Source organism: Pseudopodoces humilis, chromosome 22 (assembly GCF_049639895.1).
Source record: "Pseudopodoces humilis isolate 2021_Gansu_Grassland_sample_001 chromosome 22, ASM4963989v1, whole genome shotgun sequence".
Taxonomy (NCBI): Eukaryota; Metazoa; Chordata; class Aves; order Passeriformes; family Paridae; genus Pseudopodoces; species Pseudopodoces humilis.
The window spans coordinates 4,199,373-4,225,696 of record NC_142221.1 but is presented as its reverse complement, the minus strand read 5'-3'; the positions used below and the strand labels follow the sequence as shown (position 1 = coordinate 4,225,696).

The 26,324-nt window shown below is 42.7% G+C and overlaps 2 protein-coding genes and 1 long non-coding RNA gene across 7 annotated transcripts in view; 2 read left to right on the top strand and 1 right to left on the bottom strand.

The window, feature by feature from the left end:
- Positions 1 to 180: 180 nt before the first annotated feature.
- On the top strand, positions 181 to 4,605 carry LOC148182671 (uncharacterized). The gene is made up of 3 exons (XR_015774381.1): positions 181 to 396; positions 2,643 to 2,773; positions 3,222 to 4,605. It is a non-coding gene; the product is annotated as an uncharacterized LOC148182671 (long non-coding RNA).
- A 623-nt stretch (positions 4,606 to 5,228) lies between these two features.
- On the bottom strand, positions 5,229 to 17,606 carry TTF1 (transcription termination factor 1). Of its 5 annotated transcripts, none has more exons than XM_088065853.1 (12): positions 17,529 to 17,606; positions 13,266 to 13,326; positions 12,292 to 13,083; positions 11,268 to 11,527; positions 10,741 to 10,926; positions 9,576 to 9,654; positions 9,167 to 9,297; positions 8,451 to 8,679; positions 7,322 to 7,411; positions 7,040 to 7,105; positions 6,571 to 6,656; positions 5,229 to 6,190 (listed from the first exon to the last, which is right to left on the bottom strand). In XM_088065853.1, exons 1-12 carry the CDS (start codon positions 17,596 to 17,598, stop codon positions 6,030 to 6,032), a joined length of 2,211 nt encoding a protein of 736 aa, XP_087921979.1. In that variant the 5' UTR covers positions 17,599 to 17,606; the 3' UTR covers positions 5,229 to 6,029. The 5 variants fall into 5 exon arrangements, with proteins under 5 accessions (XP_087921979.1, XP_087921980.1, XP_087921981.1 ...); XM_088065854.1 differs by lacking the exon at positions 17,529 to 17,606 and adding an exon at positions 14,852 to 15,341; XM_088065855.1 differs by lacking the exon at positions 17,529 to 17,606 and adding an exon at positions 14,852 to 15,340 and having other exon boundaries at positions 13,237 to 13,326.
- CFAP77 (cilia and flagella associated protein 77) overlaps positions 14,147 to 26,324 on the top strand; it is a 56,698-nt gene continuing 44,520 nt past the window's right edge. Inside the window, exon 1 of the mRNA XM_088065856.1 lies at positions 14,147 to 14,429. Within this exon, the coding sequence (XP_087921982.1) occupies positions 14,304 to 14,429 (126 nt within the window). The 5' untranslated portion in view covers positions 14,147 to 14,303. The remainder of the gene's footprint in view (positions 14,430 to 26,324) is intronic.

Sequence of the window (26,324 nt, the reverse complement as noted above, 5' to 3'; positions counted from 1 at the left end):
ACCTCCCGCCGGTCCCTCGGCCCAGCCCGGCCCTGCCCAGCCCAGCCCAGCCCGGGCCTCCCGGTGCCGCCGCCGCCGCCGAGCTGAGGCCGCGGCGCTCCCCGCGCTTCCGGACGCGGCCGGAAGTGGGCGCTCGCTGCCTCCAGCGGGAGGAGCCTTAAAGGGCCAGCACGGCCCGAGAGGCGGCGGCTGGGGAAACTGAGGCACGGGGCTGGGCCTGAGCGGTGGTGCAGCCCGGGAAATGCCTCAAGGATAGTGATGCCCGAAAAAGATCGGCTGGAAGTAAATAGACCGGTGTCTATGGAGCAAATATTTGTTTATTGCAGTGCTGGAGGTGAGGGGGATTTCTCCACCTCGCTCACCCACCCTTGTCAAGTGCTGTGGTTTATTTATACAGTAAGTATTCCTTGATGTTGCTATGTCATTATAACATCACTGTAAACGTGCCGGAGGAAATTTACATAATGTTTTCTCATGGTTATAAATAGTTCTATACTGTGCTTGTGCCTCCCCAGTTTAGGTGGTCTTGGGGGTCTTCAATGAAGGGTCAAGGTCTTCCTCACATCTGAACTTTTCAACTTTGTCTTCAGAGCATGTGCACTTATGGTATTCCTGAGTCCTGGATCTAACCTAAATTCTTCATTTTTTGGCTACTTGGCTTTTCATTTGTCAATTTCTCATTAGTGCATCCTCCTGCTTCCCTGTATAGCTATACTTGTTTGGTTTTGAGATTATTCACCTGGCCAGCTTCCATTTATTTAAGCATTAAGCAGCTATTTAACAATATACTGGCTATTGCATTGTATAGAAAGTTATGATTCAGGTTACCTTGGTGTCTTACACCTCAAGCCATATAAGCATCTTCTAACTTTGACCCAAGTTATATCGGCATCACCTTTCTCCACCTCCTCGGTTAAGACCTTACAGGAGAGGGGGGTGAAAAAAGCAAGTCCCCGTTCGATCACCAGCTGCTTCTTCAGCTTTGAAATGCTGCAAACACAGCCTTGGAGCTCCTCTGTCTTTGATAACACCACACAGCTGAAGAGTTTTGTGCTGTAACACCACTCAGGCCATGGGAAATGTCTGAAGCAACAACATCTGCTCAAAACACCCAAGTTTTTAGGGTGCTTTTACACTTGAAGGATCTGTCATGCTCTTATTTATAATGCACTCTGATAAATGGAGATGATTTGTGCTAACTAAATTGTAATTATTTAGAAAGTTATTATTATAAAGCAATAAAGGGAATTGGTGTTACAAGGCAGATGGAGCCCTTAACAGATGTTACATGTTAAAAATAGGATACAGGATGTAATTTTGAGATAAGTGATGTCCCAAGACAAAATCGACCTTGAGGTAAACAAAGTTGGAACAATTTTAGGCATAGGGCCTGAAATTATGAAATGTAAGACCAATTAGTAGAATATAATGCTTGCTTACATAACACAACACTTAGTACACACATGCAACTTGTAAGGTTATCCAGAGAACAACCTTCATCCAAGGACCACCAAAAAGAAGACTGAAGCCCCCCTAGCAACAAGTGAGGCATGTCCATGAAGAACAGTGACATAAAATTTAAATATCAGAAGTAGGAGGAAATTTACAGGAACCATTAATGAATATGTATAAACATACAGTATATAAGTTTAGCTTGAATTGCTTTGTTTCGTATGTGAGGCAGGGCGAGAAGCCCTCTCCATACCCCAGTTGGTTTTGATTATGCTTTAATCATGCTTAATTACTGTCAAACTATATTCACATACATATCTGAATATATTCACTAAACTGTACTCTTTTACTAAATTGTATTCCTTTTATACCAAATTGCTATTCAATCCACTAAATTGTATTCTTGTATTCAATTCACTCCTTTTTTTTTTTATTATTAAATTGCTATTAACTCAATAGACCCAGTCATCTAATTTTAATTTCATTTATAACAACTCTGATACACAAAGCTTTGTCAACTTTATTTCCTTCATCATTCCATGGAGCCTCTTTGGTTTTTTTTCAAACCTCTGCAGTTTGCTCTGTTTGCAATAATACTGAAATATCCACTTGAAAAATCTCCCTCCCTGTACCCATGCTCCCAGGGGCCAGGGGAAAAAGCTCCTTCCTTGGGCCATTATTCAGCACCTGGGAAATAATCAACATGCAATTATTTGCCCCTGTGCAAACAGACTGGACATGCCTCACCCAAGGAGATGAAGTGGAAGGAGTGTCCTCACTCCATTCCCAGGACTGCAGGGAGATGAAAGCCTCTTTGCTCAGGTCTGTGTTTCCCCAAAGCAGCCAGCGCAGTGCTGGCTCCAAGTTTACAATTCCTGCCCTTTCTTGTTCATATTTAGCAGAGAAACTGCTTTTAACATCAGCAAGATTGTTCATTGGGTAGCTTCTGGCAGGGAGCAACAGGAGCTCATGCCCTGAGATGACCCTTTGAGCTAGAATGCTCCTGGCTCACGGACAAGGGAGTGAAAGCACCTCGGAAAAATATTTTGAAAGCTGGTTTTGAAGCCCAAACATGCAAGATAATGAGAGTGGAGAATGAGATAGGAGAGCTGAAACAAAGGCATCGATCTTGTCTGTACAATCTTGCTGATTAACAGGCACCAATTCACCCTAATCACTCTGAATTGCAGCTAGATTGGATACCAGGGGAATGCCCTGAAGCAGGGAAACCTCTCAAGGTCTGGGATCCCCTTACCTGAGCCTGACCCCGAGGTCCTTCTCTGCCAAGGGCAAGAGATCCCTTACCCACACCAGATCCTTGGTAAGTATCAGCTTACCAAGCAGCTGAATTAGTACAAATGAAATACCACTGATTCATGGGGCTACTCAGTATTAATGATAAACTTTACATATATAAAGCACTGATTGGATCTGTCACTAAGCCTGGATCCAGCTGCACCCACGCTTCTCCCTCAGGAGTTAGGAAGGGAGTCCATTCTGAACCTCAGGAGTCAAATAGAGGGTCCTTCTTAGCCTTTGTGCCTCCAAAACTCTTTGTGAATCATGTGATTTTAACTCAGTTTTCCTTTGTATGTTTCTTCCATGCAGTCAAACATACTGAACCTTGGTGAAGCACTGTTAAAACTGTATTAAATTCCATCAAATTTATTGAACTTCGATAAATTATTCTTTTTGCTCAAAAAAACATTGCTGCTTCTCTCTTCAAAGTGAGGTGCATTCCACCCAGCCACAAATGTTTTCTTTTACAGCAAAGAATAAAATAAATGGCATCATGGAGGTAGAAGTTTATTTCTACAAGATCTACCGTACAAACTCTACAACCAGGCATCGTTTGTGCTCTTGCCTGAAAGGAATTTAGAGCATCTCCATTTTCCAGGAAAAAAAAACCTCTTGAAAAACACAAACTTTTTAGATTCAGAAATTCAAGTTTTTTGGATTTTAACACCTTCAGACCCATGAAGCAACACAGAGACCTAAGTGGAAGTAGTGTGTTTCCTTCCACCCATCCCATTTCATCTCCTGGCTGGAAAACTTTACCCTCAAAGGAGTACCTGATTGCAGAGAAGGTCCTGCCTGTCTCATAAAAATCCCGGTGCTTCCTATCTTCAGAGGGACTAATGCCAGACAGAGTTAAATATGGAAAGTTCTACTTTTAAAGCCCTTGCTATATGTCACCTTCCAGACCCTCCAACAGGACCTTTATTTCAAACTATTGAAAGCTCTGGATTTTCCATGATGATTATTAGAATTGAAGAGGGAAGTTGTCACTTATCAGAATGACTCTGAAAAAGCAGGGACCAAGTCTTCTTGCATTACTGTCTAGTGCATCATATGGGAAATACAAACAAGCCATACAAAGACTTTACACAGTATTGGGAAGGATAAGAACTGAACAGAAAAGTTTTATGGATGTTGTAATAAATGGAAATGATTCTTGCTAACTAAATTTTAACTATTTGGAAAGTTATTATTAGAAGCAATCAAGGGAATCAGTGCTATAAGGACGATGCACCCCTTTACAGATGTTACATGTTAAAATTAAGGAACAGGATGTAGTTTTGAGATAAGTCCCAAGACAAAAATCAACCTTGAGATGGATAAAGTTGGAATGACTTTAGGCAGAGGGCCTGAAAATTATAAAATGTAAGACTAATTAGTGGAACATAATGTTTACTTACATAACACAATGCTTATTACACATGTGCAACCTGTGAGGTTATCCAGAGGACAATGAGGATGAGTGTAAGCCTTCATCCAAAGACCACCAAAAGACTGAAGCCCCCCTAGCAACAAGTGAGGCACGTGCCATGAAGAACAGTGACATAAAATTAAAGAATCAGAAATAGGAGGAGACTTATGGGAAATATTAAGGAATATGTATAAGCATATAGTATATAAGTTTTGTTTGAATTGCTTTGTTTTGTATGTGAGGTGGGATGAGAAGCCCTCTCCATACCCCAGTCAGTTTTGCTTATTTATTAATCATGCTTAATTACTGGCAAATTACATATATAAATTGTGGTTTTTTGCTAAATTGTATTCTTTTACTAAATTGTATTTTCTTATACCAAATTATTATTCAATTCACTAAATTGTATTCATTTCTAATTAAACTGCTGTTAACTCAATAAATCTAGCTGTCAAATCCTGATTTCATTTATAACCATGTGAATGCTTAGCAGAAGGTTGTTTAGAAATGAAAGCAAGCTTTAATATATATAAAGATATTTTTAGGGATAGTTGTTGCTGAAACAGCTGAGAGAACAAAGGTTCAGTCAAGTTGGAAGGTTTAGTCAGTTAGGAGGGGTTTTATGGCTAAAAGTCCAACAAGTTAAGTGGTCTTCAAAGCATGTTTGCAACCAAGTAAAAAAGCATAAGCAGACAAAGGTGTTTTTTACCAAAGCAAAAAGAATTTTCCAGTGCATAACAAGTTTTAAAGTTTAACATGGAATTGCTAACTCAGATGGTTGGTTAGTCACTAACATAGTATGCTAATTCTGGCAGTTTTGATAGGATATATGTAAATGTAAAGGTATTGTGTATGAAGCTGATTGGTTGTTATGTAATAATATGTACAGAAAGAGATTAATACATTGTAACCTGAACCAAAGGGGCTTCAGGACACAGGGCTTGCCTATAGCCAGCAGCTGTAGGCCAGCCCATGACCCCCTGCTGTAACCTAAGCTGTGGAATAAACAGCATTAGAAAGAAAAGCCAGCTGAAGTCCCCATCTCTCTTAAAACACACTAACATACTTTTGGGTTTTTTTACATTAATTCAGTCCATTTACAAATAATCACTTTATGCACAGAGTTAAAAATATCTTACAAAACATGAGTACAACCTCCATCTTATTGCTTAATTTTCTTATTAAATGGTAGAAATTCTCCTTGGCAAAATAAAAATATGTATGCATACATAAATATATATATACACACTGTTTTGTCTCAGTAATTCCAAATATTAATTACAACATTTTAAATTTTTTGTTTTGCTCAGCATGAAATGATGAATAGTAATGTACAAAAGTCCTTTTTCTCTAGAAGGGGTGGGAAAAATGTAAGTCTGCATCAAAAAGAAAATCAGTTGCTTTTAAGAATAAGACACCTGTTTAAAAAAAAGCCAACTCAAAAGTTGTGCCGTTTTCATCAACACAGATGTCTTAAGACTTGATTATTAAAGAGATTTAAAAGCAAACTGAAAACCTTTTTCCAATCTCATTAATTTAAAAAAAAAATAAAGTTCTTAAAACCAAGCTCATTCATAAAGGGAAAACAGCAGTTTTCAACTCCACAGAAAAAGTATTTTGAGACTTTTAAAAAGCAGCTTGGATGCTTACATGAAAACTTCTAAAATCAGAGTTAAATTAAATAAAAAGTGGCACAAAAGCTCTGTTTCAACTCCATCTTCAAGATGAAACAAGACACTCAGAGGTGCCTGTCCTGACTTTTCCCATTATCAGCTTGGATACTTGCAGGTGGTGAGCTGTACCCACTTTCAACCAGACCCATTTGCAGTTAAATATGCAAATTAGGCATTGCTTTTAGGACAATCAACTAATCACTCTCTTCACTGGAGTCAAAAATGTCACTGAGTCGGAAAATCTGCTGCTGCTGACTGGCTACTGAATTGTCAAAACTATGGCCTTTACTCTCTTCTTTCCTTAGTTTTTCTTCAAGTTCTGGGAGCTTCTTTTCATACAGATAGTCAATAATTTCTAGAGGGGAAAAAAAAAAAGTAGTTTTAATTGGATCTGCAGAGGAACAGCATCTCACAGACAGAAATTATGTTGTCAGTGTTAAATGCACAGAATGTCTGTATTGTTCTGATCACAGGGGATGCAGGGAGATCAGACACAACACAAACATGCAGAGAAATTTAAATGCAGAGTCTTAAAACTTTTCAAGCCAAGATATTAAAAAGAACAGGTTCATAAGCACTTGCACAAAGAGGACATTGAAAGTTATAAAGAAAGCATTTAGTAAAGTATAAAGCCTAAGATTTTAACCAATTAGGAAAAAAATGAACCAGAATATGTATCCTCTGAGATTCAAGCCAAAGCCTTATGTACTCCATACAAATAGTTGGCATACTGACCAGAAAAAGTCTTTCTCTTCCATAAAGGGACAGAGGACACTTTTAGCCTATAAAACTTTGCTTGAGCATAGGATCTAGGAACATCTCTGCAAAGAGAAGAGTTCAAAGAATTAGTGGTGCAAGGAACTATGAGAAAGCTTGTTACTGAGTTATCCTTTCCTGAGAGTGATACCAGTCAAACCCTAGCTTAGATTTAGGTAGAAAGGGTTAATTCAAATAATTAATCCATAATATAAAATCATAATTTTTCCCATTAGTTGATTAACACCTACAAGCACAGATACACAACACTCCAGTATTTGGAATGCTATGGGTTTCATATCTTGGCTTCCTACTCAGTGCTATTCTAGGACATTGAACTGTAATGTCTCCAGACTGAACATTTCTTCCAGTTGTAAAGGTATCAGAACTTTGATTCATCTGCTTTAACTACCCTTTGTATCCATAAAAAGAGGAAAAGGAAGCTTACCCAATAGCACTACTGAGTTCATCCCAGTTTATTTCACTGGCATCCTCTGCTTTTGTTTCATACAACCTGTGAATGTGAGACGGAAGCAGTTTGCAGGCAGAAATCAGGACATAATTCAGTGCTCCAAGCTCCCCCAGTCAGAAATTACAGGACATTTTGTCCAGGGAAATGATTGCAAAACATTTATCAAGCTGCAAGCAGGCTGTTCTCACCCTCCAAACTTTTATTAACACAGCTCAAACAGTGGGAGATACAAAAACATCCCAGTGCTCAGAACTGTACCTTTTAATAAGATTGATCTTGGCCTTTAATCCATTGGTCCCTCTGTGCAACTGCTGCTGTCTGTTCAACTTGCTTGTTAAAATCGAATTCCTTTGAAAACATAAAAAAGCAGGTTTCTATCATTTCAAGAAATTTCAAGCATCAAGATGCTGCTGCTGTCACAGAGAAGCAGTGTTCTGCAAGTGACAGGGGGGACTGAAAGGACACAGTCACCAATGGAAAGAATTGTCTTATTTTACTATAAATACTAAGGCTACAAAAAAGTAAAATGATACATTCAATAAAACTACACACTTGGCTTTAGCAACAAGCAAAAATAAGTAAGGGAATGCACTAATCATTACTATATGAGAGAAAGGATAGTGATTGAGAAAGATACATCACCAATTGCCTCAGTATTTTACCATTATACAGATCCTGTCACTGGGGAGCCCCATTTCACACCCAGGACCTGAAGAACTCTTCCCAGCAATTGGTAAATCCTACACAGTGTGCCCGACCCTAGGTGAGGTCTCCACATTCACCCTAAAAGTGGGTCCAGCTTTTATAGGCCCAAATCATCAAGTCAAATTGACTTGATAATATTTTTAGCACAGAAACACCAGGATCTGATATCACACTTCCCAACCAGCAGGGGCCAAGGCCTGGCCAGGACCTAGGCCTTGGCTAGCAGGGTTTTCCCAAAAATACCCTACAAACAAGCTGCTATTCCTGTCAGTAGGGAAAGTTTCTTAAAATTATACAATTCTTGCAGACAACTACACAAGGTTACATGAAAGTTTCTGAAGCAGCTAGTTTGGTGTTAAACAGAAGGCATAAGAGTCTCTATCATCTATTTTTAGCTAAGTAATACTGCTGGTGTTAGTCACAATGCTCAGGGTTCATCATGTAAGCCAACTCAGGCCTCAGCACACCAGGCAGAAATCAGGCTTTGCTATCACATCAAACAGAAAACTTGCTGCAGCTAGCAAGGAGTTATTTGTCCCAGACACATCTGCAATGCCTTTTCTATGCTCTACAATCTCTTACCTATCCTACCAAAGAATCATCATGGTACAAAACACAGGTTTTGCTGAATAAATACACCCCAGAACACATTTTACTATCTCAGTTTAGTCCAAGCCCTCACCATTTCTGTTTGCATTGTCTCCAATATCGACTTTCCACTCTGGTTTCAATCTCAGTCCATGGCAGTGACTGGTACAGTTTCTCACGGTCGATCCAGGGATCCACGTTTGACTGTTCCAGTGAGGAAAGAGAACTTGGATTTTCTGTGTTCAGTTTTCTCCTCAGCACTTCCTTCACTGCGCTCATTAACCTCTGGGTCTCCTCCTTTGTCCAAGCACCATAGTTGATAGCTAAAATTGAAAACCCACTAGGTTAAGGCATAATTTATCATAAATAATTAGGGGAAAAAAAGGCAAAAGAGCAAATGTTTCACTTTCCATGATTTTTACTTATAGTAACAGCTTCTTAACACATGTCCTAGAAACTCTTCTGCATACCAGACTTGAGAGTTCAGCCTGAACACTAAAGAACAGTCTGATCCCCAGTTTTTACCTTTCTAAACCTCACTGCCAAATTCATTCTGCCCTCCCCATGAAATCTTTTTTAGATGTCAGTTCTGTTAGTAGTTATATTTGTTCCACTTTTTTTCCCATTTTCTTTCAGAGATCTTTCTTATCCTTTCCACATGAAAATGCAATCAGTGGTGTGAAGAAGAGGACCACCAGAAATTAATTAATTAAAAATCCCATAGTTGAAGGACTTTATGTTTAGCGTACCTACATCGTACAGTTCAAATAATATTACACAAAATTAACTGTTTTTCTTAAAATTACATACCTGACTTGATTTCAGAGAATTTCATAGCAACTGAGAGGTTAGAACGGGACATCAACTCAGAAATCTTCTTCCAATCATTGCCATGCAGAGCTTGATACTTCTTTAATTGTTCTTTTTCTTCCATAGTATACCTGGTTGGGGAAATGGGCACAGCTTCAGTTGTAAATTCAAACCATTTCAATCTCCTAAAAAGCTGTAACATCTGCAGGTGATCAATGTTAATCATCACTATCACTTCAAGTCACATTTTAGAACAGAGGAATCAATAAAGGAAAATGAACTATCAATTAAGTCACAGTAACTGGCACAAATGGGAGAGATGATCTTTATTTGAATCCATTTTTAATTTACAAATAATCAACACAGACTGATGTTAGCACTCAGAAATACTTTTAAAGTATTCCATTACCTTCCTTTGTAATTATTTGGGTCAAACATCTTCCTTGCTCGATAATATACCAGTCTCCAGGGCCGGGGAATGCCCTCAGCTGGAAGGTAAAGGATCATTTTTAACAATAATTTCTCACAGTGGTGAGGCCAAAATGAAACAAACCCAAATACCCAACACCACACATATTCATCACTGTGCTGTCAACAACAGATTCTTTCCACTCACCAGCTACAAACTGCATGGACTGGCTATGCATTTGATCCAGGTGTGATTAAAATTTAACTGTCATGCTGAACGCTCCCATTAAAAGAGAGATGTGAGACAGCCACCAGGCAGGAGGCTGAGGAGACACTGGGTGCTTCCAGACTGCTCCAACTGGGAAATGCAGGCACTGGGGGCACCCAGCAAAAGCCAAGTGAAAATCTCTGCTGAAGGGAAGATCCACAGAGATCAATCCCTGGAACACATGACCTTGGTTGGTTCATTGTTGGTCAGCAGTGCCCAGCAGAGGGGACTGCAAGGCACAGAACACTCATCAGACTTTCTGCCAAATCCTACCAGATCAGGAGCAAAGTCTCAGACTGGAATGAAAGTCACTATCAGGCAAATGCACTGATGCAGAGGGAAGGACTGTGTTTCTGAAATAACCACAAAACTAGTTTGATCCCAGAATCCTGATCCACGACGGGCTGCCCTTTACTCTGCCTTGCCTGAGATGATGTCACTAAACACACAGAATAAAGCTCCTGGTAGATCCCCATGTCTTGGAAAACTGACATGGCTCAATTTCTTCCACCCTACTCAGTCACCTGCCACCTATTTATGTGATCTAAGAACAGGTGACAATTTCAGACAGAACTTACCAATCACTCACAGCTGCCATCAGTAACCTCAATTATAGTTTAGCAAATAATGCACTTAAAGCCATAAAGCCCAAATGCAGGTCTAGAAGTCTTTACTGGTCTTGACCATGTTTTAACTCTAAACTCTTGGTGTTTGAGACCAGATAATAAAAACAGTGGACTGTGCAGATTTCAACTACACCATGTCAGCAGGTCCTTCTTTTACCAAATTTAGCAACATCCCTACTTGTCCATAAAAATTATTTTACAAAATACACCACAATATCACCAGTTTGTAGAATGCAACATTCAGCTGTCTGAGGATGAACTTAAATACTCACAGATTTTTTCACAAAAATTATGTTTTATTTTCAGGTGATGGATGGTGTCTTTATCTTCTGGATATCTCGAGGTAAACAGAAGTTTTTCAGCACTGTCCACTCCAGTAAGTGATAAGAACTCTTCAACATTTTTCCGGATTTGTTTATTTTCCTTCTGGGTAAATCTGCCAAACTTGACAGCAATACCTAAAATAGAGAAAGATTAAAAAAAGCCAAGTCAAACCCCAAGTACCATCTCTTGCACATCTCAGGTTTTAGCTCAGGTATCAACAAATTCAGAGGGGAAAAGAGAAAATTGAAAGAGACAAAACCAGCTGGGAATCAGTAATTAACACACAAGTTCCAACTGAAATTTGCCAATGTGGAAGCAGATGCTACATAACAGAGAAACAGAAAATATGTCACTGGAATGAAGTGAACCAGACTCTGTGGGTGCAACAGACAACACAAGAAACTTTTCCCTCTGTCCAAACATTAGCACAGCTGCACAGTCCCTCCTCACTGCAAAAGGATTTCAGACAGCTCACCCTGTTTTTTAAACTCCTTAAACCTTGTTAGGTCTCTTCCAGACATTTTCTTGATTGAATTGTCTGATATATTCTTCACATGAGGAATAAACTCTTCTAGTTCTTGTCTTGCAGTATCCAAATCCACAAATGAAGTTCTGGCAGGGTCCAGGCCTTCTTCACCATCCACACTGACCTCATCAGAGGCTGCCAATTCAGCAAAAGAATTGTCTTGCTGCTTCTGCTTCTTCTTTATATATGATGCTGAGGCTTTTGGTGTCCTGGTATTGAAAAACAAAGCATAAAATAAAATACACCACTAGAATGCCAAACCAGAGATTACCACTGAAAGAAGGAACATATTCATTGATTACAGAACAAAAAATGCTTCACACATCCACTGCCTTGCATTTCTAACCTTTTAACATAATTCAATAATTGTAATTTATTACCAAATTTCTATACTTACAGTAATCAAGGAGCTTTCTGAAGTTGTGAAAATCCACAGAACTCTCACACTTGGGCATACTGAAAAAATATCTCTTGCTACCACTGGCACAGATTTTTTCCATCTGTGTCTTATTAGTGCTCCTTTTTTGTGTTCTAGACACTGTAAAGGCATCAAGAACTACTTACACCAGCATTTACTTGCACAGAACATTCAATTGTTTAGCTGACCTTACTAGCTGCTTGGTTAAAATGCACATGTGGACAATAAATATCAAGTTTAACAAATGTAATCCTTTTCTCTTTTCCCCACTTTTCTTTTTTTTAGATGTGAATTGTTTGCACATCAATTATTTCCATAGCTATAGTTTTTAAAGAAGAGAAAAGAGCCTATACTGAAGTACTCTTAAAAATTGTTATTGGATCACCACAAGAAAACTCTGAACTTACACAGCATGCATGATGTTAAAGTCTTTCTTTAAAACACACAAAAAAGCAGAATGAAGAAAAACCTGGAACCCCAATAACATGAAAGGGGAGTATGTATTTGGGGAGTGGAAGAAGGAAAAAAAACCCCACAAACAAAACCTGAACTTACATCACATCAGACTCTGAAGAGCTTCCTTCCTCGACAAAAGTGCTGCTCTTATATGCCTTTTTAGCACGTACTGGAGTCTTTTTAGCTCTATCAGCTGCTTTACTGGGTGTAGAAAAATCAGCAGGGAGCTCCATAGAGACCTCACTGATGGCAGAAGCAGCATCACAGCCTCCATCCTCATCTGAAGGCCACCCCCTGTCCTGCTCTAAGGGCGGCTGCTCAGTTGCTCCATCCGTGTCCTCCTGCACGTCCTGGGCACTGCCCTCTCTCCTCTTCTTCTTCTTTTTGGGTTTCTCTTTGTGGCCCTTGCTGTGCTCCTCAGAGGGAGACAGCTCACACACCTGATCCACTTCAGGCTGCTTTTCTTTCTTTTTCTTCTTGGGTTTTTTAGAACAAGCATAATCAGCAGCACCCTCCTGGCAGTCCTGATTCTCAGGAACACAGGTGACATCGCTGAGCTCATCAGTGCTGTCCTGACCCATCCTCTTCCTCTTCTTCCTCGGGGAATCAGCTGTTCCAGTCCCATTGCTGATTTCATGTTCCACAGTCCCAAAGTAATTCTCTATCAAAGCCTGCTGCTTCTCATCCTTTTTCTTCAGTTTCTTCTTTTTCCTGTCCTCCACTGGTGCATCTTCAAAGAGCACTTGGGATGCGTGGCCAAGCTCTGGATCTTCCACAATTTCAGCATTTTTATCTTTGTTGTTGGAATCGTTGTGTTTCCTCTTCTTTTTCTTGACAAAATCCTGGACTTCAAAATAATCTGAATGTGCTTTGCCTTTCATTATTTTCCCTCTTAAGTAAAAGAGAGGAGTTTTATTGAAGTGTTGTCATTTATACACCGTTTTTTTTTAAAACTACACCCCCCCCAAAAAAAAACCAACAAAAAGCATAAAACCCACCCAAAACCTTAACAATTAAAAACTCAGTTTTGTCTTAGACTCTTACTTTTTAATCCAGTTAGTTTTGTAAAGTACCTAGGAAAAGCTGATGCCTTCTTCGTCAAACAGATGTGCATCACAGCTTCCCCCAGCCTTCCTACAAAAAAACCATTTTAATAAATTTAGTAACTATTAGCTTTGATTTTGAATGACTAAGCAACGTCTGATTCTTGTGTTCAACTCAGCTTTCAGCAGTGAAATAGCAGCAAGCAAAAAGCAACAAAGAAATACGAGACCCATCAGCACTAAACCCAAAATTCTTTCATTAGACGTTCCTGATGGGCCGAGCTCAGCCATGCCGGCTCTATCCCAGGACAGGGCAATTCCTGCAGAATTCAGTCACACAGCGCAAGCAAGAAGCATTTTTAGCACATTTTCTACATCCAGCACATAAACGCTCAGTCCGCAACACCCCAGTCGCGTCTGAAACACGCGCCCTTGAATTTCGCATCCCCAGGGCAGTTCGCACCGCCGGCCGGCCCCGAGCATCCCCTCCCCGCCACCGAGAGGAACGAGCGGCCCCAAAGGCTCTGCGGATCTCAAACCACAGCTCGCCCCTAGGCCCAGATACCAAGGAACCCCGGCTGAGCACGCGTATGCGGCCGGCCCGGATCACGTCGCTCCGGGGCTACCGAAGGAAACTCCCAGCGCACCCACAGACCTCTCGGCGGTCCCGGGGTGTGAGGAACCCGCAGCCCCTCACGGAGCCTCCTCACGGAGCGTCCACGCCGTCCCCGCCCCGCCGGGCCTCCCGCTACTTCCACGCGGTGTCAGCCCCCGCCGCCGCCCCCCCCGCACCCCGCCCCCGGCTCATCCGTTCCCCCGGCGGAAGCGGCCCCAGCCGGACCCATGAGAGCGGCGCACCGCCTGTTGCCTGGAGACGGACGCCGCCGCGCGCGCCGCGAGTTCGGTGGGAGAACCCCGGCACCGGGGCCGTCCAGAGACCCCCGAGATCGGGACCGGGACCGCTGAGAGAGCCCCGGCACCGGGAAAGCCGAGACCCTCCCCCTCCCGGCACCAGGACAAGGACTGCGACCGCCGGGAGACCCCCGGCCCGGGACCGTCCCCCGCGCCATGGCGGGCGGCAGAGCGGGGCCCCGGCGGCGGCCGATGAGCTTGGCCGAGGCGGGCCCGGGCACGGAGAACGAGCGGCTGGGGTTGGTCCGGCTCAGCATGCTGCGGAACCCGCTCATCATCAAGGTGAGCCCCGCGATCCCCGTTCCGTGCCCCCCGGGCCCTGCCCTCCCATCCCACAGCCAACTCCTGTTAAAACCAGGCGGTTAAAACCAGGTTTCCCCACACACACACCCCAACACTGATTTATATGATGAGGAAATTGTATTTCCCGGCTGCTCCTTCACAAGCATGGCCGTGTTTTAAACAGCCGGCGGTCCCCAGCCGGTGATGGGCACACAGCAGGATGGGTTCTCCCTGCGAGGCTTTTCCCAAGCCGTAAGTGCCGAGGTTTGGGAAGCACTCGGGGACAGGGACCGAGATGTCACTGGGGTTTCTCTCCACCCCCAGACACAGCAGAGGGGTCCCGGGGAGAGGCTCACACAAACTGGATCCACCTAAATTACCACCACCGTTGGAAGGGGTCGCCCAGGGAGGTTTGGAGTCACCATTGCTGGAGTCGTCCAAGGAACGCCTGAACGCGGCTCTCAGAGCTCTAGTCTGGGTGACAAGGCTGGACTCGATGATTTTGGAGGTCTTTTCTACCCTAAGTGATCCTGTGGTTCTGTAATTAGCATTTTTAGACCTGCTGTGAAGATTCTGGTCCCTTCCCAAACTCCTGGCGCTTCTCAATTTGTTAATTCCACTCCTATCCCCGCCCTGCGCACCGGCTGAACCCGGGTGTGGCTCGCAAAGTTTTAAGCACCTCGCTTCGGTCGGTTCCTCTTCTTTAACACCCACACCCCCAGCCAGTCACGCTTCAACCCCCTCCTCTCCCCGAGCAGCAGCTGAAGTGCAGCTCTCGTCCCCTGGATGGCACTCGCGGAACAGCTTCGTGCCCCAGCCGGCAGCGAGCCCCGAGCTGGGAGCGCTCGGAGCGGCTGCTCTTCCCCTTCCCCTGCCAAGGCAGCCGCTCCTGCTCCCAAGCCTTATTTCCCCGCTTAAACCGTGGCTCTCCAGCCGGAGTTCGGCTCTTCGGCTCCCTCAGTACCGGGAGGCTTGGAAATCGGCTGTAAAATTTGGGAATTTGGAGTGACACTGGAAATTTGAGACTTTGTGGTGTTGAGTTCTTTTGTTTTCTTATGAAATTCTAAAAATCTGGGGAATTTTGTCAGGCATAGGGAAAAAAGCATCAGAATGCAAAAGAGGCTTCCCTTGTTCAAATTCACAACTTCTACTTTCTTTTTTTATCTGGATCCCCTAAGTTTGATGGGAAGGATAACTCTTGCAGACCATCCTGGCACTGGGAGTTCTGAGCAATTTTAAATCGTGGGATGTTTTAATAAATTAAGACACAATCTGGATTTCTGCAGTCTGGCCTGGTGAAACTAAACTTTGAGGAAGTTTTATAAGAAAAAGTAGTGTTCAATTTTAGTATTCTGGACGATTTCTGTTTTCTCAAGGCTTCCTTGCAGGAAGGTGTCTGCTGGTAGGTGAGATTTGCATTCCCCCCATGCAATCCTTGAGCATGGAGTAAGTGGGGTGTTAACAGGGATGCTTTTACTCTTGGAACCAGCAGTAATTGCACTTCATGCTAGGTTCTGCTGTCGAGTTTGTGCAGCAAACTGCTGCCTCCCTGCCTTCCCACACTGCCCCGGGGACTGCTGAATTCACCATGGTGTCCCTCTCTGCTGGGGTGACAGGGGTGGGGTGACAGATCGCTGGATAAGCGCTGGCACTTGGCACTGCACACCCCAGTTGTGACACTGACAGTATCAGCCCTCTGCCCTTCCTCCTCCTCCTCCTGCTTCCAGCTGCAGCCTGGAATATCCTCCTCCCCAGCACAGCCCTGGGGACTGAGCACTCTAGAGAGGATGGCCAGCAGGTCCCAGCCCTCATGCTGAAACCAAAGGACACAAAGATGGTTTAGAAGGAAAAGACAAAAGGTTTGGAGACAACTGCTGCTTGGACGAGTGCTGTTGGGGAGGGCATGAGGAACACACAGCTCCAACAGCTGCCAGTGAGGTTCTGTGGGCAGCAAATACACCCTGAGAACCTGAGACCCAGTGGAGATGGATGGGACACTTAGTCTCTGATCCTCCTCCAAATAGCACTTAGACCCCAAAACCCTGGTGCACTTTGCAGCAGCCAAAGTATAGATGCTGAAAGCAGAGAGCACAGAGTCTGTGTAAAACTAAGTCACACAGGCTTCTCACTCAGGCCTGAGAAAGCACAAAAAAGAATCCAAACAGTCCTTGATGAAGGACAACAATCTTAGCAGGTGGTGTTTAGGAAACAGTCAAGGGGTGGTGTTTCTCTTAACCAATGAAGGTGATGTGCTGCTTTAATGACCAATGAGAATTTTACCTCTTGGACTTTCTTGAACATGTCTTTAAAAGAAGATTAAGGATAATAAACTTTGCTCTCTTGGACAATGCAGCTAAGAGAGTCAGTGTCGTACTCCTTGCCATTTCTAATATGGTGCAATACCAGAGGACATCTTTCTTTCTCTTTCAGTTATTTTATGTATGTTCTAAATATGGTATCAGCTATCCAAACAAGATCCCTGCCCAGAGTGCATCTGGCTGAGCCTCCTGCCTCAGCTCTGCCCAGCCCCAGCCTCCCCACAGGCTGTGTACAGGACGTGTACACACACTCTGGCTATTACAGACTGAAACCATCATCTTCTCATGTAAATATTTCTAGGGATGAATGCTCTGTTTCTCTGCTGGAATGTATGGTGTGTTTTAATTAATCCAGGAGTTCATTTAGTTATCAATATATATTTGCTTGCAGCATAAAACTGAGGAAAGCATTTCATCTACTGATGCCAGTAAAAATCTGAGCAAAGCATTTTTGGTCTGTTTTCACCAGTAAAAGCCTTAGCCAAGCACTTTTCCAGTACAAACTTACTGAAAACTCCTGTGTTACAAAAATAAACCAGCTCTGGGCAGGAAATAAGAGTTTACCACATTTAACCCCTGGCAAGCTTGACACAGACTTCAGAAATAGTGACCCCCAGCAGTTTGGTTACATTTAGATTAACATCTTCTGCATAAAATGGTATAATTAAGTTCAACATATCGCAGAAAAAGTCCTTTTCACCAGCAAGGACGTGGATTTACCTTCCTTGGTGTGTGAAGGTAAATGGGAAATCCAGCCCCACGTGCCAAAGCATCCACTTACCTGTCCAAGTGGAGGCAGGGCCCATGCAGAGAGCAGGGAACTGCTTTCCAGGAAAATCCCTGAGAAGCATCGGGCTCATCTTCAGGGCTCCTACTGCTGCTCCCAGCATTGAAAAGTTGTTTCCAAACTTGCATTTCTGAGGAGGAAGACGAGGAGGATGGTGCTGGTGCTCTGCTGGTCAGGAAAGGCTGGCACCAGGTCCCAGTCCAGACTGCAGGAGAAGCAGATTTAACAAACAGAACCGCTGGAATGTGCAGTGTTTGTTTTACAAGCTTGTTATTTACATGACAACTGATGCCAGGCTGTCTTTATTGGTCTGAATGCCAAGGCATTTAGGGTTCATTTTCCTAAGCTTTCCTCTACAGCCCCGAGGGTTGGAAGTTTTTCCTTTTTTTCCAAAAGCGATTGAACAGAAGCTAAAGGATTCAGGCAATAAAATTTCAGCAGCTACGATCTCCAGAAAAAGAATATATGATCAAAAAAGCTCCCAAAACCACAGGAACTGGCACACTGATAGCTTTGGCTTTGGAATTCTCAGCAAAGGAAGGATTAACCAGGCCAAGGAGAGTGAACAGCCCTATTTAGTGGGTGAAGGGGATGCACAGAAGAGCTTTCCCTGGGCTCACACAGGAGCCTGCTCCTTGCTCAGGGAGAGCAATTCCCTGCGGCACCAGCCAGCTGACCAAGGGACTCCACTCCCTATGTGGGTACCGAGTAAAGGCAGAAATCACCCACCACGCTTTTCCTTTCCTGCATATTGAAGCTCATCATGAAGTATTTCTGAGCTGTCACAGAGAAAGGCACTGCTGACAATTGTTGCAAAATCATTTTGATTTCTGGAATGATCCATAGGATGGACACTACAAAAGCAAGTGGGGCCATTGTGTCAAACTAAAATTGTGAAAAAAAGAAAAGAAAAAACTGGAATTAAGCAAGAGACAAAGATGGAAAAGTGCATGGTGTGAAAAATAATATTACAACTTTGTGCTGTAAACTGCATCATCACAAACATCTCTTGGAATAGAAATTACTGACAGGGCAGGTTTTCCATCACTCTGAAGCTTTTATTATTGACCTGGAGTGTGGCTGCAGCAGGGCTTTTACATCTGAATGCTGTGCTACATCTTTGAGCCTTTAACACTCGGCTTCCTGGCTGATCTGGGTTTTTCTTAAACATTCTCTCCAAATCCACTTATCTTTCTCTTCTGGCACCAGCCTGTCGAGGAGTCAAGGTGAACTCGGCACGGGTGAGGAATGGGAGTGACAGCTCAGTCCAGGTCCTGTTGTCTCTGCTCCCCTCAAGGGATCTGGGGCTTCAGCCACAGCCAGGATCTCACAGCTGTTTCCACATGAACCAAGAGCCCCCCGTGTGGCAAACTGCTGATCACAACCCTGTGAGGCAGCTTCCAGAGGATTTGGACAACTTCCCTCAGGTGTTAGCTTTGATGATTTAAATAACTCTGTTCCCTCTCGTAACCTAAACGTGCTCACAGCTGTTTGGGATCAATACATTTATTGGAAACTTGGTCAGAGAGCAGATTTCAGTTTTTCTGTCTCCTCTGTAACACAGAGCAGAGCAGCCACAAGTACCATGAGCTGTATTTGGAATAAGGTTGTTTTATTTGGTGTTAATTATACTCTTTACCTCAAATCACTACATGTGCTGAGCATCCTGCCTTCTGTGTTTGCTGCTTGGGGACACTGAGGTTTAATTAGTGTTTATGCAGCATTTTGTGTGCTTATTGCTATTATTATTATATCACAAGTACTATTATACTTTTGCAATCTAAGACCAGTGTTGTGCTTTTATTCTGAGATGTCTATGCAGTGCCTCAATAATTCATTAGAGAAATAAATGAATGAAGGGCTGGTTAGTCAAATAATCATTAGGTTTGATTCTGAGCTTTCCTTCCAATGCTCTGACTTCTAAGGGTTTTCTTCTCAGCCTGAACTCATTTAAGATTTTAAATTAATTATTTGGTACACTAAAAATTAAACTCCTTATGAGCTTTAGTGTCCTCCCATATTTTGCAGAGGCACTGCTGAAATAAATAAGGTATTTCCAAGAGGCATGTAAACACTGCATGAAGGAAAGTAGTGGGTTTTTCATCCTGGTTGTTTGAACATGGGCTCCAAAGTGCCAGCTGTGACTCAGCAGGCAGAGGGACAGCCCCAGCAGTGCCAGGCCTTGGGAGCTGCTCACTCCCAAGATCCACAGGCAGGATGTAAAATCAAGCAAAAGGGCATTTTGATCCTTTATGTGAACAAAACAATGCAAATTGGTGAGACTAATAAGCCCAGAAACATTACAAGGTGAATGCCTTTTATGTTTGTGAAAATCTTCTATGTTTATTTGTCTAATACAATGGAAATAAAGCTTCAAAGGCTCTTTGATTTAAAAGTGCATTATTGAAGTCAGCCAGCACAATAATAATGGTTAGACCAAATTGTTGCATTATGACCCTAATAGCAGTGCTGTCAGAGCAGATAATATCTGTACAACTTCTTGCCCGAGTTGGTGGGGAGGTGAAAACAAAAATTAAGCCAAAGGATGAGAGGATATAGGCAGGATAGGGAAAAAAATAAAATTAAATGGGTCACAAATGGATCCATACATTCACAGTGCATCCAGAGTTGCTGCAGGCTATAAATTTTTATGATGAACCTAAAACTCAGGCTTTATTCTCAGAAAGATTTAAGAAACTTTGGAGGAGAGCCATTACCCGTTTTTAGTGCTGCCCCAAAACACACTAAGCCAAGAAACAATTTTCAGCCTAATTCAAATTGAAGACACCACACAGTAAATCAGGGATATCCCAAATCCCACTAAAGTGCCCTTAACCCACCAACCCTTCTCCAGGGCCACTGAGCCCAGCAGGCTAAGAGCAGCACCAGAGACCCACTAAAACCTGGGGAATATCTCTGCCCTCTTTCCAACCCCAACCTGGAGTTTCCCACTCTAACACCAATAAAAATTCTCCTTCTCTGGAAGAGGCACCAGAAAGTGCCCTGAGCATAGAGGAAAAGCTGGTGGGGTCTCAGTGAGGACAGTGCTGGACAGGATGGTGCTGGGCACGCAACCAGTTGGCGACTGCCCAAGAAAAAGGTGAAAAGCCCTTTATTTTTAAACCTTTCCCACAATCATTCCCCTCTTTTTGATCGCTGCCTAGCAGAATGTAAAGCAAAGAGAGCATGTTGTCGGCAGACACACAGAGCAGAATTTTCAGTTCCTGATTTTTGGGAGTTTTTAGCCACACTTTCCCCAAGGGCAGATTGTTTTCCATGCAAATTCTTAGAGATGCTCTTATGCCTAATTATTGGATTTCAGAAGCTTTTGTCATCTTGCAGGGATTGTTTTGTTCTTGCTTGGCTGCTCGCATTGTACAGATTAGACAGAACCTGCATTTCTGAGAATATTTTCCTTTTTAACCATTTGTACTTAAATAAATTACACTGACTTTCCTACTCATATTTATTTGAAGTAGCAAAGATAAATGCAAGTGGGACCTACTACTAGATTTCCAGCAATAGCCTTTAAGAAAACTTCAATATCCAGGGAAATATCTCTAGTTTGATTTCTTTAAGCAAACCAACACAAGGTTTGTGCCTAAAAATCTTACAAGTGAAACCTGATCAAAAATAATAGTGTAATTCCCAGGCTGAGTGGGATAAAAACCAGCAAAGCAAGCACAGTGAACCTTGCATTGCTCCATAAAGAGCAAACCAGCCTGAAAAATCATACAGGTTTTAATCAGGAGCTTTGGGCTGCTTGTCCAGGTAGAAGAGCCCCTTTGTTTGCAGCTTTTCAACTTCCCGATGTCCCTTTACATTTGCTCTCTCCATCACCCTTCTGGCTGCCCAGCCCCTCTGGTGGCTCCCAGAGGATTCCAGTGGTCTGGTCAGGACTGTAACTCCATTAATTACCACGTATTACAGTGTGTTAAAGCCTTAAGACAACCAGAAATGCAACTTTCCCTGCATGGGGGCGGCTGCATCCGTCATCCCTGCTCTGCTCCTGGGGCCGCCACCGCCGTCCACCTCTGCCACCATAATCAGGGAGCTAAAATTGTTCTGAGCTTAGCCCCAGCGCTGAAAAGCACAGTCCCAGATCACACTCACAGTTAGTTAGCATTTAGATAGGCTGGGACGGGGCTCTGTACAATAGGCATCAAAGCTGAACTCTTGGTGCAGCGAGAGGGATTAATTTCTTTAACCAACATGCCTGATCTGGCCTATCTCATTACCCTGCCTTGTCAGTGTCGATGTTAGATTTGATTGAAGATTATACCATTTAGGCCTTTCCCCTGCTTTCCACAGAAATCAGGCCTATTGAATTGCACATTCTTCCATGGGCCCCTGTCAATACTCAGTGTCCTGAGCCTCTAATTCTGCTTCATTTAAACTTCATCAACTTTTCCAATCAAGTGGAAGGATCTGAAATAGGCTCCGTAAGCAGAAAGAGCCTTTTTCCTTTTGTCAGATAATTTATTCTGTTTTCTCTTTCTCTCCCCCTCACTTCCCCACCTCTTTCTCTTTTTCTTCTTTTCGCTCCCTTTCCCTGATGCTGAAAATGAGATTACAGTATTTAAATGACTATGATAATCAATCGGGGGACCTTGAGCCGAGATTGAGGTTAATTTTTCTTAGCAGAACAAAGAAGCGTGATGCCATCGGGGATTTGAAGGTGCAAGCTGTGTTTCATGCTTGTATTCCTAGCCCCTCCCACTCCAAAACTGCAGTTTTAGGAGTCTTTTCTTGTTAGTAACTATACAGTTGTTGTGATTTTTAAAAGGAGAGAAGAAATGTAATTTTGGGGGTGATAAATAGCTAACAGCCTTCAATCAACAATTTTAATAGGAAAAAAACAATTCACTTACACGGTGAGACTGCAGATCTAATGAAAGTGTTATCATTACCTTATTTATTTTTAAATATACTTGGAATAATTTTCTGCAGTTCTAGGAATAGTCCTTCCAGCCTGCACAGCAGAATTGTGAACTTTTAACTGAATACCCCTTTTACCCAGACACGCTTCCTACTTAGCTGCTTTCTTGGCTGCTTGGAAAAAAGTTGATGCTTTTGTCATGATTTTGCTAATCAGAAATGGAATCGCTTATGTTCATCTCAGAAGCTGCCTGGAAATGGCTTGTTAAGTCTTTAGATGATGTATTTTTGGTTGTAACATACCAGCATTCACTCACCTGGATCTTTCCCATTCCCTGCTCTGGAAGAGAGAAAGAGAAAAATATGCATTTCTTTGCTTCCATCCCAGCTGTCTTGTCAGTGCTGTTTTACATGCTGCCACCCAATGTTATCTTTTATTTGTGTCAGGAGAGAGGATTTGACAAGTTCAGTATACAATGTTCATTTGGCAAGGCAAATTTTTCATACCAATTTTGAGTAGAAAATGAAACCATCTTTCAACACAATGAGCGACATCATTTTTGGACAGACTTATTATGAGAAGAAGAATTGCAAAACTTTATTTCCCTGCACGATGCAGAAGAAAAACAAACCAGGAAATGAGACATTTAAACAAACAAAAAAAAACCCCAAACATGTATGAATGTTTGAGGCCATCAGTTTGTTTTAGAAATAAAAAATAACCACTGGCTGCTGTCAGGTAGCTGTGGCCTCCTTTTTGTTAATCAGATGCTGCTGAATTTGGTTGCATCATAATGTAGCTTTGTTTCAAACCTTTTAAGCTGTCTGATAACTGGGGAAGACAGACCAGAATGACTTTAGAAGTTTGTCAGCTTTTGCCAAGCAAAACATCAATGGAGGTTTGGGAAGGGGCTCAGGGCTTGAGGGAGGGAAGGTCCAGGGGCATTTCAAGGGGCTCTGGGTGCTTTGCCTCCACCCAGAATCCTAAATGTAACTTCTGGCAGTACTAAATACTTCTGAACAAGCCAATTAATGGGAAATCTCATTGTAAATTCTGCTGTCCCATGTGTCTCACAGCAAGTTCCTTGGGGATAAGGTTTTGTCTGACAGCCCCCCACCACAAAGGGCTTCTGCTCCATGACCAGGACTTGCTGGTGCCCCTGCAAAGTGAGGGCCCAGGACACTTAAATAAATATTGCCTGAGGAAGACCATGCATTAAAAAGGGCTGTCAAAGCTTCACTGGCTGACAAATTCATTTTAGCCCCCAGGACCCTTGCAGGGTTTGGAGGTGCAGCCTGAGAGCTGTGTAGGATTAGGCTGAAATGTCTTCCATGCCCTGCAAGTCCACAGGAAACCTCAGCCCCTGGTGGGAATTGATGCTCTTTGGTGCCCCAGCTGTGCCCCTCTGTGAAGTTCACCCCCAACAAAAGCAGCAGCAGCCCCAAAATGTTCAGCCCCAGATGTGGAAGAAGCTGTTTGTGTTTCAGGCAGTGTTTCACTCTAAGAGTTTTCTCTCTTTAAGCAAATGTTGACTCACCACGGGGAAATTAAAACTCCATTAGACATTGCCACACTGCAGAGCAGACCCCATTACAGCGGTCGAGTTGCAATTAATTGGCTTCCTCAGATATCACTTAATTCTGGGAAGGCACAGAGAGATAGCAAGGACAAGGCTGATCTAAACAATAATTTCCTAAAATAACATAATCTAAATAAACTAATGAAGTGATTACATAGTTATTAATCTAATATGAAGAAGAGTCACAAGAAAATATTGGGTATATAACAATTTAGAAAGAACAGTAGAGTTAATACCATTCTGATTAGCCTCATCATGAGGCAATCAGCATTTGTGCTCAGGGATGGATGCTGATTTTGCAGATTAATTATATTTTGTGCTAAAAGCTGCCATTTCAAGGTGTCCCACCTTCTGCTTTTTTTGGTCTGTTGTTCATACTCAACTTTTCAGCACCCAGATGGAAGGGACCACTGCCTATGAGCCACTGCAGTTCTAGGGGTTGTTTTGTTTTTTAAGTAAAGTTAATTTTGGATTAAGAAATGTAAAGCAAAATAACTATAAAAACAGACTCCCTTGTGTGCAGATAGAATAATCAGCAATTTGAAAATATTCTGGCCCAGGGAGGGCTCTCCACAGGCAGTCCCTGTGCAGAGAGGCATTGGGGAGCTGCATGCTTGGGGTGCAGCAGTGCCTTGGGTGCTGTGGGCAGGGTCCCCCCTGCCTGGGGCCAGTGCAGGGAGCAGATCCAGCCATTCCCACACAGCTCCTCTTTGCAAAGCTCACTCCCTTGCATCATCAGGGTAGAAAAAGTATTTGGCTTCAGGAGAATAAATAAGGCCTTATAAGTCTTTAAAAATGTATTACAAGAAAAATACAGTGCAGTTATAAATAGAAAACAAAGCAACTCCTATATAAACTTTTACAATTGCTGATACTCTGACTATTTTTCTCTGTCTGGTTTTAAGTGAGTTTAGCATCTGTGATCTCTGGAGACTGAGATCTCTTGAAGCTGCAGTTCTCCTGGCAGTGCTTGGCCTCTGGAAGGCTCTGCCAGTTTGGATGATGAGCCTTTGGTGACAGGAGCTCAGGAGTATGACCTGCTCCACCTGGCAAAGCACAGATGGGGGCTGAGGTTCTAGTCAGTCCCAAACTGGAACTTTGGTGATCCTCCCTTTCTCTTTTTTTTTTTTTTTTAGTGGAAATATTTTAATGTATATTTGTGACAGTTTGATATGTAGCAGTTACTTCCATAAAAGATATCACCTCTCCCTGCAAGCCTCCACAGATACAGATCTTAATATGAAATAAACTCTATATAGCAATGCATTAATCATTCAGTGATACATCATTACTGTCTCCCTTTTTGTTATTACTTAAAATAATTCACATAGGTAACTTCAAGCACTCAGAATAATTTTTAAACCTTTGTGAAGGAATAGACATGGTTTTTGAAGAAGCCAGTATTATCTCCACATTGTGCTCCGTGCTCAGCTGAAGTCAGAGTGAGTTTGTTTCCAGGGGGGTTGAACTGCAGTTTGTGCTTTCACACTTCAGTGTTAGAGAGTTTTTGTCATCTGGTCTGATTTTCTTTTTGTCATGTCAAGTAATAAAGTGGAAAAATTTGGTGGTTGATACAAAGGTGTATTAACCTTATTTTGCTGGTACCCACAACAAAGAAGGTACCTCAGACTTTCAGCTAAATTCAGCTGTGTGATGTTCTGCCTTTTGAAAATCAAATCCTGACTACAACCCCACCATAAATACTCCACCACAGAGTACTCACAGCACCAAAACTCCCACGTGTAGCTAGTAGGGTGTTTCAAGGGAAAGACTGAGCTGCCTTGGCTGGACAGTGATGAACAATTAGAGGTTGCAGGACCCAGGTGTACTGAAGAATCCACAGTTAAATTTCAGGTCAGGGAAAGTAGGCCACGGATCTAAACGGTGAATCCTAATAATCCCAATGGAATCCTAACAACCCTAACAGAGTCGTGGAGGAGGACATTTTGTGTAGCTGGCATCTTAAGAAATTTGATGTTTTCCTGTGTGAGAGATCTTGGGCTGCATCAAATTCCTGATTGCAATGTTGTGACTACAACTTGTTTGAAAATAAACCCAGGCACTGCAGTGGGGTCACTCACACCTTCATGGGTGTAAGGGACAGCAAAGGAGCTCTTCTGGCCATGTACTCTGGACTGCACTCCCAGATGTGGAAACTGCTGGCTGGCAATGCTGACTGAGGGTTTCTTAAAAGAACAGACCCATTGGATTAATTTCTACAAAAAACATGAAATTCAGCAAGCGATAATGGGAAAAAGCAATTTCCTTTCCATGAAATGTGGGTTCTCGCTTTGTTTTCCTCCTAAACTCTCAAAATCCTCTTTTCTAAAAT